This window comes from Molothrus aeneus, chromosome 12 (genome assembly GCF_037042795.1).
Source record: "Molothrus aeneus isolate 106 chromosome 12, BPBGC_Maene_1.0, whole genome shotgun sequence".
NCBI classification, from domain to species: domain Eukaryota; kingdom Metazoa; phylum Chordata; class Aves; order Passeriformes; family Icteridae; genus Molothrus; species Molothrus aeneus.
Window position 1 is genome coordinate 17,066,307 of NC_089657.1, and position 17,424 is coordinate 17,083,730.

Genomic DNA, 17,424 nt, shown 5'->3' on the forward strand with positions numbered 1-17,424 from the left:
GGCTGCATGAGCCTATCTGCAGGCAGGAGATGCTGTGGGTTGGCAGCATCAGGGCTGTCCCCTGCTCCAGATGGGTCCCCCTTCTCTCTCGAGGAGCTACCACCATGCACGGCTCCACTTAGGGTTGTGGTGGCTCTTGCTCACACCTTTGCCTCCTCACACCAGGGTTGCCTTGGGCAGTCAAGTGCCCAGCCAAGAAGTCCCGGGGCAATTCCTGGGGCAGCAGCACCCACCAGCAATCCCCCAAGTCCCTCTGCCAAGTACCCGCGGACAGAAAGCGTTTTTTGCAGCAGAGGGTATGCACGTGGCCAGCTCAGCACTTGGCCGGCTGCCACCCCTGGTAATTACTCACAGAAAGCGCCCTGCCTGTTACTTCCATCCTATTTATTGCGCTTTTACATAAACGCTGCTTTCTCAGTGCATGGGGGAACACGTGCACAGCGGGATGCCTCACCCCAGCCCCTAGGGCACGGGAGGACCACTGCAGTGCTTGGGGTGGGACGTGGAGGGGACACCCACCTGCCCCCCTGACCGGATGTCCCTTGGCTTTGCAGGTGGGGGGGCTGCAGTCAAGCTCGCTGGCACGCAAGGTGAAGCGGACGCTGCCCAGCCCACCACCTGAGGAGCCCCACGTCCCCTTGGCGAGCCCAGCTGCCTCCCAGCTCTACCTGAGCAGCCTGGCTCCCAAGGCCACGGCGCCTGTCACTAAGGCCAGCCTACTGAAGGAGCTGGACCGCGACCTGAGGCTGGTGGAGCATGAGGCCACCAAGCTGCGGAAGAAGCAGGCAGAGCTGGACGAGGAGGAGAAGGAGATCGATGCAAAGCTGAAGTACCTGGAGCTGGGCATCACCCAGCGCAAGGAGTCGCTGCTGAAGGATCGGGTTGGTGGGCGGGACCACCCCTACCTGCGCTACCCCGGGGATCGGCGCGACTACCTGTCAGACAGCGAGCTGCACAGCCTGCGCCTCGCTGCCTACGACAGCGCCGGCCTGCGCCCTGCCGGGCAGTACCCCGACTACACCGCCGCCGCCGCTGCCGCTGCCGCCGCCTCCTATGGCGCCTACCCATACCCTGCCCCGCAGGGCCCCACCGCCTTCCCACCACCACGCCTCCAGCACCCCCAGTACCCCACAGCCAGCACCTCACAGGATGGCTTGCCGGCAGCTCCACTGCCTACCTTCACTTCACCTGGTGGCTTCTCGGCCCCCGGCACTGCATACCCAGAGCTGGGCACCCCAGCCCAGCCAGGCTTCCAGCCCCCAAACCCCTACCAAGCCCCGAGCGCCTTCGCTGGGGCAGCCACCATGCCGGCGGCACAGCCCACCCTCTACCAGAGCCCGGCAGACATAGCTGGCGGGCACCAGAAGCCACGGCAGACTTCCCTGGCTGACCTAGAACAGAAGATCCCCACCAACTACGAGGTAATTGGTGCGGCCACCAGCTCCTCTGCCGTGCCTGACGTCACCTTCAGCACTGCGCCGGCGAGCAGTGGCTATGAGCAGTACAAGGCACCTGAGAGCCGGCCGGCTGAGAGAACCAGCACGGCACCGGGCCCCTCAGCCAGCTACTCTTCCGAGTCCCTCTACACCAGTCTGGAGCAAAACATCCCCCGTAACTATGTGATGATCGAGGACATCAGTGAGCTCACCAAGGAGAGTCCAGCAGTGGACGGGCAGAAAGCAGAGCCAGTGGGCACGAGTACCGATAGCCGCCACAGCAGAGAGAAGAGTGATCTAGGAGACACTGAGGGCTCCAGCCGTCCCTGCTGCTACAGCAAAGCTGAGGAGGAGTCTGAGGAGGACATCTATGATCACCATGGCCCCGACCATCGTGGGAAGAACAGCTACTACCGGGGCACAGAAAGCAATGGCAGGGTGTCAGGGAGCTCCACCAGCTCAAGCTACTACTATGGGGACAGTGAGTACCGGCACTCCTCACGGATGGACAAGCACAGCTCTGGCACACCACTACCGAAGCATTCATCCAAGAACCTGGCACCTGCTGTCATCTCCTCCAAGCGCAGCAAGCACAGGAAGCAGGGCATGGAGCAGAAGATCTCCAAGTTCTCCCCCATTGAAGAAGCCAAAGATGTAGAGTCAGACCTGGCCTCCTACTCAACAACCACCTCAATTGGCAGCAGCAATGTGGCCTCCAGGGCCAAGAAGCTGCAGGATGAGATCACCTATGGCCTGAAGAAGAACGTCTATGAGCAGCAAAAGTACTACGGTGTCTCCAGCCGGGATCTGGTGGATGAGGAGGAGCGGGTCTACTCTTCCAGCAGCAGAACTCGCTCCTCTGGCTATGGGGTGGAAAAGTCCTCCAGCCGGGAGATGGGCGGCCGGAGCAAGTCCTATGAGCGGGAGAGCATGGAGCGCTCCCAGAAAGTCAGCTCCAAGCCCTCATCCCTCAGCATGAGCCAGAGCCGTGGGCGGGCACCCATGCGCTCGCAGCACTCGGAGGAGGAGAGCCCTGTCAGCCCCATGGGGAAGTCAATGGGGGGGTCACGCACTGCAGGAGGGCCGGGCCCCCAGTCAGCAGGGGACCCCTGCTCCCAGTTCTGCTCCAGCCACTCGTTGCCTGATGTGCAAAAGCACATCAAAGACGTGCCAAGGAGTCACTCGTACAAGCACGAGGAGGGCTACGGCATGGATGATGCCCATTGCGTTGTCTCAGACAGCGAAGGTAACAGCTCCCCGTGGTGACCACCCCAGAGCATGGCACTTCCCCGGGGCATGCCCGTCCGCTCGTACGCAGAGACACTCTCACCGCCTCAGTTTGCTTGACACGTGCCTTCCTCCCCCTGCCCTGAGTGTTCGGTGTTAGCCGGTCCTGCACGGTGCCCTGCTGTGCCGCGTCCCGTCCCCACCGGCACGTGCTGTCCCCTGCGCGCGTGCCCACTGCTTGTCCCTCCCACTTCATTGCATGGCTTCCGCCCGCGCAGCCTCGAGCGAGAGATTGACTGTGGTTTGTTTTTGGTTTCTGAAGCCTATCATTTGGGTCAGGAGGAAACAGACTGGTTTGATAAGCCCAGGGAGGCGCGGGCAGAGAGGGTCAGGCACTACGGTGGCCACTCTTCCTCACAGAAGAGACCCCCAGTTAAGCACACCTACCACGATTATGACGAGCCCCCCGATGAAGACCCGTGGCAGCACGACGACTACCCCCAACACCGCGAGCACCGGCACCACAGGGAGTACGATCGCCATGCTGGCTCCTCCCGGCACGCCAGCGACGAGCCCCCACGCCGCTCATCGAAGCAGCACCCACGAGAATCTGGCCGCCATGAGCCCCGTGGCCATGGGCCTTCAGCCGGCCCCAAGAAGGCGCAGCAGCCCGAGTCCCGCGCGCCATACGGCCCCAGCTCCGCTGATTACGCCCCATCATCCCGCCCCGCTGCTCACCACCATGGCACTGAGACCCCCAAGGCACAGAAACCTTCCCAGCCACATGGGCCGGCCACGCCAGCGCCGAAGCAGGAGCCCCTCACGCACCCACAGCAGCCAGCGGCCAGGCAGCAGCAGGCAGGGCAGCCAGCAGCGCGGCAGCAGCCGGCAGCACGCCAGGCTGCCCAGCCAGCAAGCTCGGCACAGCCTGAGACCAGGGGCAGGACACAGGGACCCCCCTCGTCCCGGCCACCGCAGCAGCAGCCAGGGCCGGCCCAGGCAGCAGGGAAGGCACCGGCCACGCTCCATGCACAGCCGGGCGGACACCCAGCACCGGCAGTAAGTATGGGCTTAGCTGGCCAGGCTGCATCCTGACCCCACAGCTCTGCCTGGAATCGGCACAGTTGGCTGTGGCCAGGGGCTGGCAGGGGAAGTGTTGGGAATGGGAGCCATGGAGTAAAGTGTATCCCACTCACACACCCAATACAGACACCCATAGCTGCTGTGGAAGCTGCCATCCCCTTGAGGGGACCCAGGAGGGGACGTCACTATGTCCTGGATGCCTTGCTGTGTCTTCTGGGGTTGTGGAGCAGTGTTTGGGGGTTTCAGTGTCACCTCCCAGCCTGGGCCACCCCTGGTAGATGCTCTATTGGGAGGGTGAGCCCTGAGAGCTGTTTTCTCCTTTCCAGACAAAAGTGGAGCCGACAGACACGTCCAAACCTGCAGCAAAAGTGCCACAGCAGCCGGGGAGAGCACCGTCAGCACAGCCCCTGGGAGCAGCAGGTCAGTGAGCCCCAGTGGCACTGTGCCATCTGTCCCGCCTCATGCCAGCTGCCTGGCACCCCAAAGCTCAGCTGAGCTCTCCCAGCCGGGCCTGTCTCCTGCTAACAGTGGCTTTGTTTGTCCCCCAGCAGACAGCAAGGCCGGTCCAAGGGCGGCTGGGCCACGTGGTCCCGCAGGCATGGCCACAGGGCAGCCCGGAGGGGAAGGAGAGAGTGTCTTCTCCAAAATCCTGCCAGGGGGGGCAGCGGAACAAGCAGGCAAACTAACTGAAGGTGAGGGCTGCTCCCGGGATGGGGACAGGGCGATGGTGCTCTTCTGCACTCCAAGATGGAGTCAGGCACCTTGGGGATGGCTGGGTGCAGCCAGTGGGATGCAGTGCTCCCACAGTTCGGGGCCCAGGGAGGTGGGGGACCAGGGTCACTACACCATCCTGACACCTGTCCTGGCTTCCCCACAGCGGTGTCAGCTTTCGGCAAGAAGTTCACTTCGTTCTGGTGAGAGAACGGCACAAGGTGAGTGCAGCCAGCAGCGAGCACTGTGCCGTTGGCTCTCCCTGCCCCGGCCGTGCCTGATGCCCTCCTCCTCTCTTCCACTGCAGGAGTTTGGGAAGTGAGTGGAGATTTGAGTCGTTGCAGTGGAAAAACCTATGAAGAAGCCAATGAATTCAGCACGCGGCGCCAGACTCTGAGTATAACGGTGAGTGTACAGGGCACACCCGCACACGAGTCCCATTCGCCGTTCCACCTCTGAGGTTCCAGCAGCACCACTGTCCCCCAAGCACCTGCTGAGCCCTGCTTTGCCATACTCCCAGCCTCCAGGCTGGGAAAGACACAGCCTACACCCATCCCCTTCGTGTTGGGCCACTCATCGCCATCTTCGTCCCCAGGTGCTGGCCCCAAGCCAAGGCGTGGAGGCTTGGCCTTGTTCCACTGTCTCGGCAGCGCTGGTGCAGACCCTGGGTTTCCAGGGAAGCTTTGGGTGGTCCGGGTTCTGCTCCGGGAGCCCGTCCAGCGCGGGGGCGGGCGGAGGCGGCGGCAGCTGCTCTGCCGGCAGTGCCTCTTGGCTCTCTGGGGCCTTTTCTCTCGGGCCAGCGCTGCCGCTCGGCGGGGACCCTTCCGCGGGGAGGGGCTGCTCGGACTAACGCCTCACTCTCTCGCTCTCTCTGTCTCTCTCTCTCTGTTTCTTTCTCTCTCCTTCTCTGTCTCTCGCAAGCTTTTGAAAACAGGGCGATCCCTGGATGCTGGACCAAACGACGGCCGAGCAGGGGCCCGGCGGACGCCCCGGGGCGGGTGCCCCCCACGCCTGGCGAGCAGCTCCGGCGCGGCACTCGGCGAGCCCCGGCAGCTGCCCCGAGGGGATGGGCCTGGTCCGGACCGTCGGGTCAGGCCCCGTAGGTCGGCTGCGGCCCTTTCTCAAGATTATACGCAGAGTTGCTCCCTCTGAACTCCAGCTCTGGCCTCTTCATAGGTTTTTCCCCCCCGCGAGCCGAGGGCTGGGCGCCGTGGGCGCCGCTCCTCCTTCCCGACCCCACCCGCCCCGCCGGGGCCGTCCCCGCGCCCCCTGCACTGCGGCCGCGCCCGGCCCCGCCGGGGAGCCCCGGGGCGCGTCAGCTAGGACCTAACACTGTTTCACTACCGAAATACGAGGCCATAGGACTCTGACAGGCGGCGCGGCCGGCTGGGCGCGTGTCCCGAAGCCATTGGAAGCATTGAAAGGGCCGCGCTCGCCCTCGCCACGCAGCCAGCGCGCCTGCCGCCGGGCACCCCTTTTCTTTCAAGAACAGCCTTAATCATCCCACTTTGATTTCTGTGTATACCTCATCCGCACCGGGGGGGTGGAGGGGGGGCACGGGGCGTCGTCAGGGGGGGTCCTTTTTTCCTCGGTTTCTTTGGGTTCATTTTCTTTTGGTTTCGGGGTTTTATTTTTCTAAAGTTTATACCAAATCCTCTTCCCTCTTTGCTTTGTGCGATGAGTTAGCACACGGGCTGTCGTCTGTAGAAGCAATAGAGTGCAGGAGGCTACAAAAGAGCACAAATCCCGTGGAACAAGATCAGGAGAGCTTTGCCTCCGGCAGTATCCTTCCTTTTACTGTGCAATCCAAGTCCTTCTCAAGCCATTTTGCGGGGACGGCCGGCGCAGCGGCCGGCGGCCAAAGCCCACTCGCCCTGCCAGGAGGGGATTCCCAGGGGGGGAGGCAGCCCGAGGAGGGGGCTCGCCCGCGCCCCGCCGCCTCCCCGCGCTGGCAGCGCCCCGCCGACACCCCCGTGGCGGGGGCAGCCGCCCGCTCACCCGCCTGATGTTCTATGCAACGAAATAACACGACTCCAGAACAAGACCTGTGAATAGCTAATCAGTTCAATGTCGCGCCTAAGGGTTCCATCGCAAAGCGTGCCGCCGAGCGACCCGAGAACTATTCAGTACCGACCACCCGTGCGTATGAATTCGTGGCATGTTCGACCCACGGAGGGCCACTTTGCCAAAGGGCAGCCCTAGCGCCCGTGACCGTCTGTCCCGTCGTAGAGCATGGCTTGCTACTTCTCTGCACGGTTCCACCCGCCTTTCAGTGCTTGCTGTTCTTTGCCTGGACTTTTCTTTTTTTCTTCTCCATCAGTCCATCGCTGTACTGAAAGCTCTTAGCAGATTTATGCACTTGTGATCGAGGACCCGGCTGCCGCGGGAAGCCCACGCTTTGTGGCAGATCCCTCGCCGGGAGCTCTGCCGGTCGGTGCCCAAGGCTGGGGGCAGGCCGGCGGCTGTGGCACGGGGGGAGGAGAGCCCCGCGCTCAGCCGCCGCCTCTCCCCGCCATGACAAGTGCAGAGCCCGGGGGTGCCTCCCGCGGGCCGCCGGCCCCGCCGCTCCTCGCGCTGTAAATACTTGTACAGTGTGTCAACCGCACGCGGGACCGAGACCCCCGCCGGGGCCAATGTCGCCGCCCGAGCACATCCGCCACCTTGCCTTCGTGCCTACCAGGAGCGGGGGCGCGCAGCCCCCCGCCGGGCCGGGCCCCCAGCCCCAGGTGTGGCAATCTGCTGGACAGGGCGGGGGGACGGGGGGTGCAAAGACCGAGGGCCGAGCGCGGCTGGGCGCCGTTTCCAGCGGTAAGTGCGATGCCGGGTGCGCTCCCTCTGAACATTGTGACGGTGTGCGTGTCTGCTGTGCTCTGTGCCACCCGTAGTGACCCCGTACCGTGCCGTACCGTGCCGTACCGTGCCGTACCACCCCCGCCGCTGTGTCGTGACTCCCTCCCAGAAGCTGCCCCCTCACCAGGTGTTTCTGTGGGAACAGAATAAAAAGGACTTGACACAAACCACGGACTGGCCCCGATTCTTGCCTGCCTGCAGCGTGGGGGGCGGGGGATCGGGACCCCTGCCATGGCAGGGGTAGCTGGAATGGATCTGGTTGTCACCAAGCACTGTTGACCTCTGCCACTCACAGCTGGGCCGCTGGGATAGTGGGTCCCTGTGGGCATCAAGGACCCGATCTCACCTGCCTGGCCAGGCTGCTGGCTCTGGTGGGCTCCCAAGGGCCCAATCCCCGTTGGCAGGGCCGCTGCGGGCACCAATGACTCAATCCCACACCCCTGAGCAGGGTGCTCAGTCCCATGGGCCCCCGATGGCCCGATACCCCCCAGCCAGGCTGCTGGACTGGGGATCCCTGTGCCTCTCAAGAGTCCGATCCATCCGGTCCTGCGCATAGAGCCCCTGTTCTGCAGCCACCACCCCTGTTCTGCAAACCATGCCGGGGCGATCCAGAGGCTGCGGTGCCGCGGTCTGTCCCCCGGCTGCCGCCTCAGAGGGTCCCACGGGCGATCCGGTGGCAGGGGACGACCACCGGGACACGTCGGGGGCGCGGGGGACCCCCCTGCCTGCGGCTGCAGCGCCGCCCGCGCCCACCGGGGGGCGCCTCAAAGCGGGAGGTGGCCCGAGCGCCGCAGCCAATGGGAGGTGCCGCAGGCCGGCGGCCCCGCCCCATCCCGGAAGTGCCGAGCCTGGCCCCGACCCCCGCCGCGAGGACATGGAGCCGCCGGTGAGGGGATGGGGGGAGTGACGTCAGAGCCCCGGGACTCCCCCGCTGCCCCCCCCGTCCGTCCCCCGTCCGTCCCGTCCTGCACCGCCCCCCGCGAGCCCGGCGCCCCCCGGCCCCACTGCTCCGCTGGCTCTCCGGCTCGGCACCACCCCGGTACCCTTCCACCTCCTCCATAGACCCCAATTGCTGCAGGACCCTCCTAGGCTCCCTTGCACCCCAGGACCTGCACTCAGGATCCTGGTAGCCACGGGTACCCCGGCAACTGTCCCAGTGCCCTCCTGGTCCCGGCTGTGTACCCCAGGATCTGCTCTCCAGTGCCCTCCTGGTCCCTGGTGCCCCAGTAGTGTCCTGGCTCTGCACCCCCGGTACTGCCCCAGTCCTGCACTACTCTCCTCCCCCCATGTACCCCGGCTCTTCAAGCGCTGCCCCCAGTACCCCCCAAAATTCCCCCCGTCTAGCCCCAGTAAGTGCCCCTGTGCCCCATTACTCCCCGGTCCGGGCCCCCCTCCCCTCCAGCCGCGGCGTGTCCCGCAGGTACAGCCACGTGCGGAGGAGCTGTCGGAGCTGTACCGAGAGCTGAGCCAGCACCCGGGGCTCAGCACTGCCTGCCTCGGCCCCGACCTCACCACCCAGTACGGGGGCAAGTACTGCAGCCTCTACACCGGTACGGGGATGGGGAGGACCAGGGGGGAAAGAGGGATCCGGGGAGTCCTTGCCTGGCTGGTGGGGATGCAGCTGGTGTCCTCACCCTGCTCCCTGCAGAGTGGTCGCAGCGGGACCTGACGAGGGCTGAGAACATCAAGTTCTGCCGTCAGTACCTCATCTTCCACGATGGAGCCTCCATTGTCTACTCGGGGCCTGCTGGCACCTGCTCTGAGATCAAGGAAGAGTAAGTCCCATCCCGCCCCCCACACGTGGTCCTCGGGGAAGCGATAAGTGGGGGCTGATGGGCACTCACCCACAGGCTGCTGAGCCGGGAGTCCCCCAGTGGGATGCTGAAGGCCGTCCTGCGCAAGGTCCCTGGCAAGGAGAAGGAGAAAGAGAAGCAGTTCCTGGAGGTGAGGAGGGTTCTGAGGGAAAATGGATATTCACTGGGGTTCAGGGCTGGAACCACACTGTGTCTTGGGATCACCCTGGCATCTCTGCCCCCAGGTCTGGGATCAGAACCGGAAGGTGAAAAGCATTGACCTGACAGCACTGGACAAGCATGGCAGCGTCTATGATGATGGTGAGGGGCTGGGGGATGCCAGGGAGTGTGGGTTTTCAGGGGACAGGGTGGCCAGTGCTGACCTGCCCCCTGCAGACCAGTTTGGGTGTCTTGCCTGGTCTCACTCGGAGACCCACCTGCTCTATGTGGCGGAGAAGAAGCGTCCCAAGGCTGAGTCCTTCTTCCAGAGCAAAGCCCCCGAGCTGGGCACCTCTGATGAGGACATGGGGCACCCCAAGAAGGAGGATGCATCCATCAAGGTGGGGTCTCCCCACCCTGGGTCAGCTGGGGGCTGGCTGTGTGGCTGTGGGGCTGACCAGACTGTGCCACAGGGCGAGCAGTTCGTGTACCACGAGGACTGGGGAGAGACACTGAGCACCCGCAGTGTGCCCGTCCTCTGCGTCCTGGACATCGAGGGCAACAGCATCTCGGTGCTGGAGGGCATCCCAGAGCACCTCTCTCCCGGCCAGGTCAGGATGGGGAGCTGCAGGAAACCAGAGAAAGGAGGTTTCAGGAGCCAGAAGCATTTTGTGTTGAGTATCTCCCCTCTCCCCACAGGCTTTCTGGTCACCTGAGGACACTGGCGTGGTGTTTGTGGGCTGGTGGCACGACCCCTTCCGCCTGGGGCTGCGGCACTGCACGAACCGCCGGTGAGTCCCTGCAGGGCACCGCACAGCCCAGCCCTGCTGGTAGGACCCTGCAGGGCACCAACCCCACAGCCTGGCCCCCTGACCCCACTGTGACACCCCTCTGTGCTGGCAGGTCAGCGCTCTTCTATGTGGACCTGACGGGTGGGAGATGCGGTAAGCAGTGCATGTCCTGATCCTGCTGGTGCCCTGGCTCCCCTGCCACCCCTCACCATCCCCTCGTCCCCATGCAGAGCTGCTCTCTGAGGACACCAGGGCCGTGTGGTCACCACGACTCAGCCCCGATGGCTGCCGCATTGTCTACCTGGAGAACAATGTCCTGGGCCCCCACCAGCAGTGCAGCCAACTCCGCATGGTGAGCAGCACCAGGGGGACACTGGCAAGCACCAGGGAGGTGCCAGGGTGCCCATGCTTGGTGGAGCTGGCAGGAGGGCAGCGATGTCCCCTCCTTGGGCTGCAGTGGGGGCAGGCAGGCTGAGACCCTGCAAAACTTGCCCAATGCCATGTCTCCTGCAGTACGACTGGTACACCAAACACACCAGTACGGTGCTGGAGGCTGTGCCACGGCAAGCATGGGGTGAGTACAGCTCTGGGGGTGTTGGGGGATACTCAGGGGGATGCTGAGTACCACCACTCTGATCACAGGTGCCTTCCCGGGAATCTACTGTGGCGCGCTGCCAGGGATGTGCTGGGCGGCCGACAGCCGCAGGATCCTGCTGGACACGGCCCAGCGCAGCCAGCAGGTGAGGGGGTACTGGGGGGACCCAAGGGGGCCCTGGCTGGGTCAGGGCTCCACTGGACTCTGCTCTCATGGCCCTAGGATGTGTTCGTGGTGGACACGGCAACAGGCACCACAACTTCGCTGACAGCTGGTGAGTGACAGGCCAATGGGGCCATGCTGGTGCCAGGGGTGGGGAGAGGGTCACACCTGCAGGTCTGACCCCCTCCTCCCCAGATTCTCCCCAGGGAAGCTGGTCTGTCCTCACCATCGACCGGGACCTCTTGGTGGCCAGGTTTTCCACCCCTAGCTGCCCCCCCATGTTGGTAAAGTCATGTCCCCAGTGCCCACCAGCCCCTTGGCATGGGCACTGACCCCTCTCCCCAGTGCCCACCAGCCCCTTGGCATGGGCACTGACCCCTCTCCCTGCACAGAAAGTGGCAGTCCTGCCCGCTGCTGGCCATGAGGCACAGACACAGTGGATCTGCCTGCAGGATGCCCCCCCCGTGCTTGGCATCAGCTGGGACATCCGCACCCTGCAGCCCCCACCAGAGCAGGAGCATCCCCAGTACGGTGAGTGCCCAAGGTGGGGTCAGGCTGTGCTCCACCATCCTCACTGCTCCCTGACACCCCCTCCCTGCCTCCACAGGGGGCCTAGACTTCGATGCCATCCTGATGCGCCCAAGCGAGGGTCCCGCTGGCCAGAAGCCCCCCTTGGTCGTGATGCCCCATGGTAAGAGCTTGTCCCCACCCCACTGTACCCCAGCCAGGCAGTGTCACCCCCCTTTTGCTTTTGCCATTTGCAGGTGGTCCTCACTCCGTCTTCACGGCCGGGTGGATGCTGTACCCGGCGGCGCTGTGCCGTGTGGGCTTTGCTGTGCTGCTGGGTGAGTGACACCAGGGCCCTGGTGACACAGCACCCATGGAGGGGCGGGGTGGGGGCATGAAGGAGGAAGGGCTCTGACACTGCTCCCCACGCAGTGAATTACCGTGGCTCACTGGGCTTTGGCCAGGACAGCGTGGCCTCCCTGCCAGGCAACGTGGGCACACAGGACGTACACGATGTGCAGGTATGGCCTGGCACATGGTCCTGGGGCACTGTGTGCTCCTGCAGGTGCCCTGAGAAGGGAAAGTGGGGCTGCCTTGCTCAGTGGGTGTTCCCTGTGGTGGCAGCTCTGCGTGGAGCGGGTGCTGCAGGAGGAGATGCTGGATGCTAGCCGGGTGGCACTGGTCGGCGGCTCGCATGGGGGCTTCCTGGCGTGCCACCTCATCGGGCAGTTCCCTGACACCTACCATGCCTGCGTGGTCCGCAACCCCGTGGTGAACATTGCCTCCATGGTGGCCACCACTGACATCCCGGACTGGTGAGTACTGCTACCCCAGCTTCCCAGGCTCCTTGCCATCCCGGCCACATATGTGCCCCCAACTCTCTTGCCCGCAGGTGCCTGACAGAGGCAGGGCTGCCCTACAAACCTGATGCCCTGCCAGACCCAGCCCAGTGGACAGAGATGCTTCACAAGTCACCCATACGCTATGTTGACCAGGTATGTCACTGTCCCCATCCCTGTCCCTGTCCCCAGCAGCAGTGCCAGTGCTGAGGCTGTGCTGCTCCTGCAGGTCCGTGCACCCGTGCTGCTGATGCTGGGGGAGGATGACCGGCGTGTGCCCCCCAAGCAGGGTCTGGAGTATTACCGTGCCCTCAAGGCCCGGGGGGTGCCCACACGGTGAGTGGGGTGCTGAGGGCTTGAGCTGTGGGGTGCAGACACAGCACTAATCCCTGTTTCACCTCCAGGCTGCTCTGGTACCCAGGGAACAACCATGCGTTGGCTGGTGTCGAAGCCGAAGCTGATGGCTTCATGAACATGGCGCTGTGGCTGCTCAAGCACCTGCAGTGCTAAGGGTGCTGACCCCTGCTGCTGACCCCCAATAAACGATGTAGTTCAGCACCCCAGTGTCCCTGGTGGTAGTGCTGGTACCGGTGTCATTTCCACTCCAGGAGCTGGTGGCCACTGGACCTTTCAGCTGCCCGGGTGTGCGGTTGTGCCATGGGGATGTGTTGGGCCGTGGGAAGGGTGCCCCCGGCCTGGCCATGCGGGGCAGCGGGGAGCGGCTGGAGGGCTGGCACCGGCCGGGCGCTGCCGCCGGGCTCCTCCCGCCTGCTTTGGCAGCCGTCCCACTGCGGGCGGCAGGCCCGGCCCGGCAGAGAACAGCCCCATGGCCACCGCGACCGAGAAGGGTGTGGAGGTGGGCAGGGGGCTCAGGGGAACTGTGTGGGTGGGCACAGCCCCGCTTCAGGCGGGGGACATGGGCAGGGGGTGAGCTTACCCACGTCCAGCATGTCCCTTCCTTCATCCAGGCGGCCCACGGCCCCGCTGCCTGCTACCGGGAGCTGAGCCGGTTCCCTGCCGTCACCCGTGCCGCCCTGAGGGCCGCGGCTGGGGGCCAGACCTTCCAGCTCTACACCGGTGAGTGGCGGGCCCTGCCACCCCCGCGTCTTTGTCCCGGTGTGAGCGGGCGCTGACGGTCCCGTCCCTCAGAGTGCAGCCGCCCCGACCTGGCCCGCCGGCGGCTCCTGCGCTTCGGCCGCCACTACAGCCTGCGGCGCACAGCCGGCCGCCAGGGCCTCGCCGTCAGCCGGACCGCGCTCAGCGCCGAGATCCACAGCCAGTAGGGCACGGGCGGGTGCGGGATGGGGCGCTGTGTCTGTGCCGTGGCCGGTGCCCACAGCGCACGGCCCGCCGCAGCCGCCGTCCCTCCCGCCCTCAGGCTCCTCAGCCAGGACTCGCCCACGGGCCAGCGCCGCGCCGCGCTCAAACGCTGCCCGCCGCAGGGCCGCGAGCTGCTGGAGGTAACGCGGCTGTGCCGGTCGCTCACCGGGGCGGCCCGAGTGCCAGTGCAGGGCGGTGGGCACCGTGTACACCGTGTGCCGCCCGTCCCCCCAGGTGTGGGACAGCGGGGGATGCAGCCACAGCGTGGACCTCACGGCGCTGGGGAAGCATGGGGACGTCTACACGGAGGGTAGGGCCCCTTCCCCATGGTTCCCGCCCACATCAGGGGGGAGGTTGGTGTGGCCAGCAGCCCTGGTGGCTACCTGGTGCCCAGCTGTGCCTGTACCAGGCTGGGCTTTGGCACTTCTTTGCCATGCCCAGGGCCTTTTGCCTGCCTGGCCTGGTCACACTCGGAGACACGGCTCCTCTATGTGGCTGAGAAGAGCCGGCCCAAACCACAGCCCCCCTGCCCCTGGGATGTGCCAGGAGCAGCCTGGCCAGCAGCAGAGGATGAGGATGAGGAGGTAGGTGCCCCATGAGTGTTTTCAAGTGCACCCCCAACATGCCATGCACACTGTGAACATGGCACAAGTCCCTTTGGCACACCAGGCACCCCCTGAACATGCTGTGCACCCCATGAGTGTGCTGTACATCCCATGAGTGTGTCATGGACAGAGCTGCATGCCTGGGGGCACCGGCCGTGGGGCTGATGGGTCTGTGCCACAGGGCAAGCAGTTTGTGTACCACGAGGACTGGGGGGAGGCCCTGAGCACACGCAGTGTGCCCGTCCTCTGCGTCCTGGACCTGCAGGACCTCAGCCTGTCAGTGCTGGAGGGAGTCCCGGAGCACCTCTCCCCTGGCCAGGTCAGGATGGGGTGCAGGGAGCATCCCAGGGGATCCAGCCTGGGGCTGTGGGATGAGCCTGACTATCACACAGGCCCTGTGGTCCCCGGATGACCGTGGTGTGGTGTTCGTGGGCTGGTGGCACAAGCCCTTCCGCCTGGGGCTGAACGCCTGCTCCAACAGGAGGTGGGTCCCAGCCAGCAACCAGCACCATGCCAGGATGTCCATGCAGTGTCAGCACAGTGGGGGTCCAACCTGACCCACTCTTTCCTCCCAGGTCAGGGATTTTCTACTTGGACCTGGCCAGCGGGTGCTGCGGTGAGTGCTGGGGTGCTGGGGGTGCCTGGGTGTCCCTGGGATGCTGACCCCTTGCTGCCCACAGAGCTGCTGTCAGCAGAGAAGGGGTCTGTCTGCTCCCCCCGGCTGAGCCCTGATGGCCAGCGCCTGCTCTACCTGGAGGGGGCTGTGGGGGGGCCCCACCGGCAGTGTCTGCGCCTGTGCATGGTGAGTTGGGCCTCGCGGGCACCAGGCACGGCTGTGCCACCTTGTGCTGCCAGCACAGTGCCCAGGTGTCACAGCCTCTCGTGGTGCCTGGCTGGGGTGAGGGTGTCCCCAAGCCTCCCTGCCTCAGTTTCCCCTGGCATGGGTCCATCCGTGAACACTAACTCTCCCCAGCTCACCTGGCAGACAAGGCAGACAGTGACAGTGCTCGATGTGGTTCAGGAGCCCACAGAGGGTGAGCAAGGCATGGTGGGCAGAGCTGGGTTCTGATGGGGGACTGGTGCCACCCCCTGCCAGGTGCCCGTTACCCTGGCTCACCAGCCCAGCACTCTGCCCCACTTGCAGCCTTTGCCGGGCTCTACACAGAGGCACTGCCCCCGCGGTGCTGGGCAGCTGACAGCCAGCGAGCCGTGCTGGGCACCCCTCAGCGGAGCCGCACGGTGAGTCCAGGGCATGGCAGGGCCAGGGACGTGACCACACAGCCCATGGTGATACCACTGCCTGTGCTCTGCACCCCCACAGGACCTGCTGCTCGTGGATACGGAGGCGTGCACCGTCACCAACCTCACAGCAGGTACATGGTACCGGCCACCCATGGTGCTCTAGTGAGCAGTTGTGGTCACCAACACGTGTTCTGTCCCCAGGGTCATCTGATGGGTGTTGGGAGCTGCTCACTCTCCAGTGGGACCTGCTGGTGGCCACCTGCTCAGCCCCCCACCACCCCCCCAGCCTGGTGAGCAGTGCCCTGGCACCATGTGGCACAGTGGGATATGGCACAGCAATATGCAGCTAGGCACAGCTCAGTGTGGCACACATGCCATGGTGTGGTGTGGCACAGCCAGATCCAGTATGTCACAGCCTTGGCATGGCACAGCCTTGTCACAGCACAGCCCCAGTGTCATCCATTGCCTGTGTCCAGGTGGTGGCTGTGCTGCCACCAGCAGGCCACGAGCTGCCCCTTGGTTGGGTGCCAGTGGAGGACACCCCAACCGTTCCTGGTGTCACCTGGAAGACCCTGACGATCCAGCCACCCTGCAGTAGGCAGGGTCTCAATGCACAGGGTGAGCCCCTGGGGGCCCCTGCTGCACCTCGGTGCTGCCTGGGTGCCAGGAACCTCAGGAGTGGCGGGGGGCAGGGTGCTGGGTGCCCAGAGTGGTGGCTGCTGAGTGGGACCCCTTCCCTGGCACAGATACCCAGGCTTTTGAGGCCCTGCTGCTGAGCCCCTCAGATGGCACACCACCGCACCCCCTCGTTGTGTGCCCCCATGGTGAGTGCGGGGACAGTGGGGACACCCTGGCAGTGCTGGTGGCAGCCCAGGTGATGCCCATGCTGGCCCCAGGTGGCCCCCATGCTGTCTTCGATGCCCGCTGGCGTCCGAGCATGGCTGCACTGTGCCAGCTGGGCTTCGCCGTGCTCCTGGGTGAGTGCTGGGGAGCTCAGGGACATGTGGCCTTGTGTCCCAGTAAGACATGGCACCCACGGACCTGTCTCCTCAGTGAACTACCGTGGCTCCCTGGGCTTTGGCCAGGCCAGCATCAGCTCCCTGCTTTCCCGTGTGGGTGAGCAGGATGTGGCAGACACCCAGGTGAGGGGTGCTGGGCTGAGGGTGCTGGGGGGATGCTGCTGGGAGGATGCTGCTGTTTGGGTGCCAATGGTGGGTGCCCCACGGGTGCAGCTGGCAGTGGAGCAGGCGCTGCACAGAGAGCCCCTGGATCCACACCACCTGGCCCTGCTGGCTGGCTCCCACGGAGCCTTCATCGCCCTCCACCTCCTCACCCGTGAGCCTGAGCGTTACCAAGCCTGTGCCCTGCGCAGCCCTGTCTCCAACCTGCCCGCACTGCTGGGCACCTCTGACATCCCTGACTGGTGAGTGCCAACCCCATCCTGTGCCATGCCATGCCATGTCCCTGTGATACCTACTGGTGTCTCTGTGCTGCAGGCGCTACACCTCCCTGGGGCTGCCCTACTCCTTTGAGCGAGTGCCATGTGCTGAGGAGGTGGCCACCATGCTACTGCGGTCGCCCATCTCCCAGGCAGCCCAGGTAGGGCAGGGTGAGAATGGCTGTGGGGTGCCAGGTGTGGGGTGTCAGACACCCACTGAGGGCGGTGCTGCAGGTGCAGACACCGGTGTTGCTGTGCGTGGGCGCTCGGGACCGGCGCGTCAGCCCCACGCAGGCGCTGGAGCTGTACCGGGTGCTGCGGGCCAGGGGTGTGCCAGCACGGTGAGTGGGGTGCAGGTGGGAGCCGGGAGGGAGCTCTGGGGTGCTGGATGGGCATCTTCTCGTCCTGTCCCTCCCCACAGGCTGCTGTGGTACCCTGAGGGTGGCCATGCACTGGCGGGTGTGGAGACAGAGGCTGATGTCTTCAAGAACTGTGCCCACTGGTTCCTCCAGCACCTGGGGCAGCCCAGGTGGGATGGGACAGGCCAGCACAGCCCCTAGTGCCCACAGTGGTCCTGGGCTATGCCAGCCCCAGGGTGACTGCTGGCCCTGTGGACCACACCAGCACCAGAAGCAGATGGAGTGAGTGTAGCCAGGGGCAGAGATG

The 17,424-nt window shown here is 65.1% G+C and overlaps 3 protein-coding genes across 5 annotated transcripts in view; all 3 read left to right on the forward strand.

Annotated features, from left to right (window-relative positions):
* Nucleotides 1–7,474, forward strand: part of BSN (bassoon presynaptic cytomatrix protein) — a 67,285-nt gene extending 59,811 nt beyond the window's left edge. Inside the window, exons 5-11 of one of the 2 annotated variants that reach the window (XM_066558391.1) lie at nt 555–2,682; nt 2,986–3,722; nt 4,073–4,166; nt 4,295–4,438; nt 4,624–4,678; nt 4,765–4,862; nt 5,379–7,474. In XM_066558391.1, the coding sequence (XP_066414488.1) occupies nt 555–2,682; nt 2,986–3,722; nt 4,073–4,166; nt 4,295–4,438; nt 4,624–4,664 (3,144 nt within the window). In that variant the 3' untranslated portion in view covers nt 4,665–4,678; nt 4,765–4,862; nt 5,379–7,474. The remainder of the gene's footprint in view (nt 1–554; nt 2,683–2,985; nt 3,723–4,072; nt 4,167–4,294; nt 4,439–4,623; nt 4,679–4,764; nt 4,863–5,378) is intronic. The other variant, XM_066558392.1, reaches the window with a different exon arrangement.
* Nucleotides 7,475–8,145: 671 nt separating this feature from the next.
* On the forward strand, nt 8,146–12,711 carry LOC136561604 (acylamino-acid-releasing enzyme-like). Of its 2 annotated transcripts, none has more exons than XM_066557982.1 (22): nt 8,146–8,193; nt 8,728–8,857; nt 8,956–9,082; nt 9,158–9,251; nt 9,346–9,421; nt 9,497–9,660; nt 9,733–9,870; nt 9,959–10,050; nt 10,163–10,203; nt 10,281–10,402; nt 10,564–10,624; nt 10,693–10,790; nt 10,868–10,919; nt 11,003–11,091; nt 11,200–11,338; nt 11,415–11,498; nt 11,572–11,652; nt 11,747–11,835; nt 11,939–12,129; nt 12,207–12,309; nt 12,383–12,489; nt 12,558–12,711. In XM_066557982.1, the coding sequence occupies exons 1-22, from the start codon at nt 8,182–8,184 to the stop codon at nt 12,661–12,663; spliced, it is 2,196 nt and encodes a 731-aa protein (XP_066414079.1). In that variant the 5' UTR covers nt 8,146–8,181; the 3' UTR covers nt 12,664–12,711. The 2 variants fall into 2 exon arrangements, with proteins under 2 accessions (XP_066414079.1, XP_066414080.1); XM_066557983.1 differs by having other exon boundaries at nt 11,260–11,338.
* A 210-nt stretch (nt 12,712–12,921) lies between these two features.
* LOC136561820 (acylamino-acid-releasing enzyme-like) lies at nt 12,922–17,408 on the forward strand. The gene is made up of 22 exons (XM_066558310.1): nt 12,922–13,009; nt 13,122–13,230; nt 13,303–13,432; nt 13,532–13,613; nt 13,708–13,783; nt 13,915–14,057; nt 14,260–14,397; nt 14,471–14,562; nt 14,654–14,694; nt 14,759–14,880; nt 15,052–15,112; nt 15,223–15,317; nt 15,400–15,451; nt 15,522–15,610; nt 15,797–15,938; nt 16,067–16,144; nt 16,217–16,297; nt 16,374–16,462; nt 16,553–16,743; nt 16,817–16,919; nt 16,993–17,099; nt 17,180–17,408. Exons 1-22 carry the CDS (start codon nt 12,980–12,982, stop codon nt 17,316–17,318), a joined length of 2,190 nt encoding a protein of 729 aa, XP_066414407.1. The 5' UTR covers nt 12,922–12,979; the 3' UTR covers nt 17,319–17,408.
* The last annotated feature ends 16 nt before the right edge of the window (nt 17,409–17,424 follow it).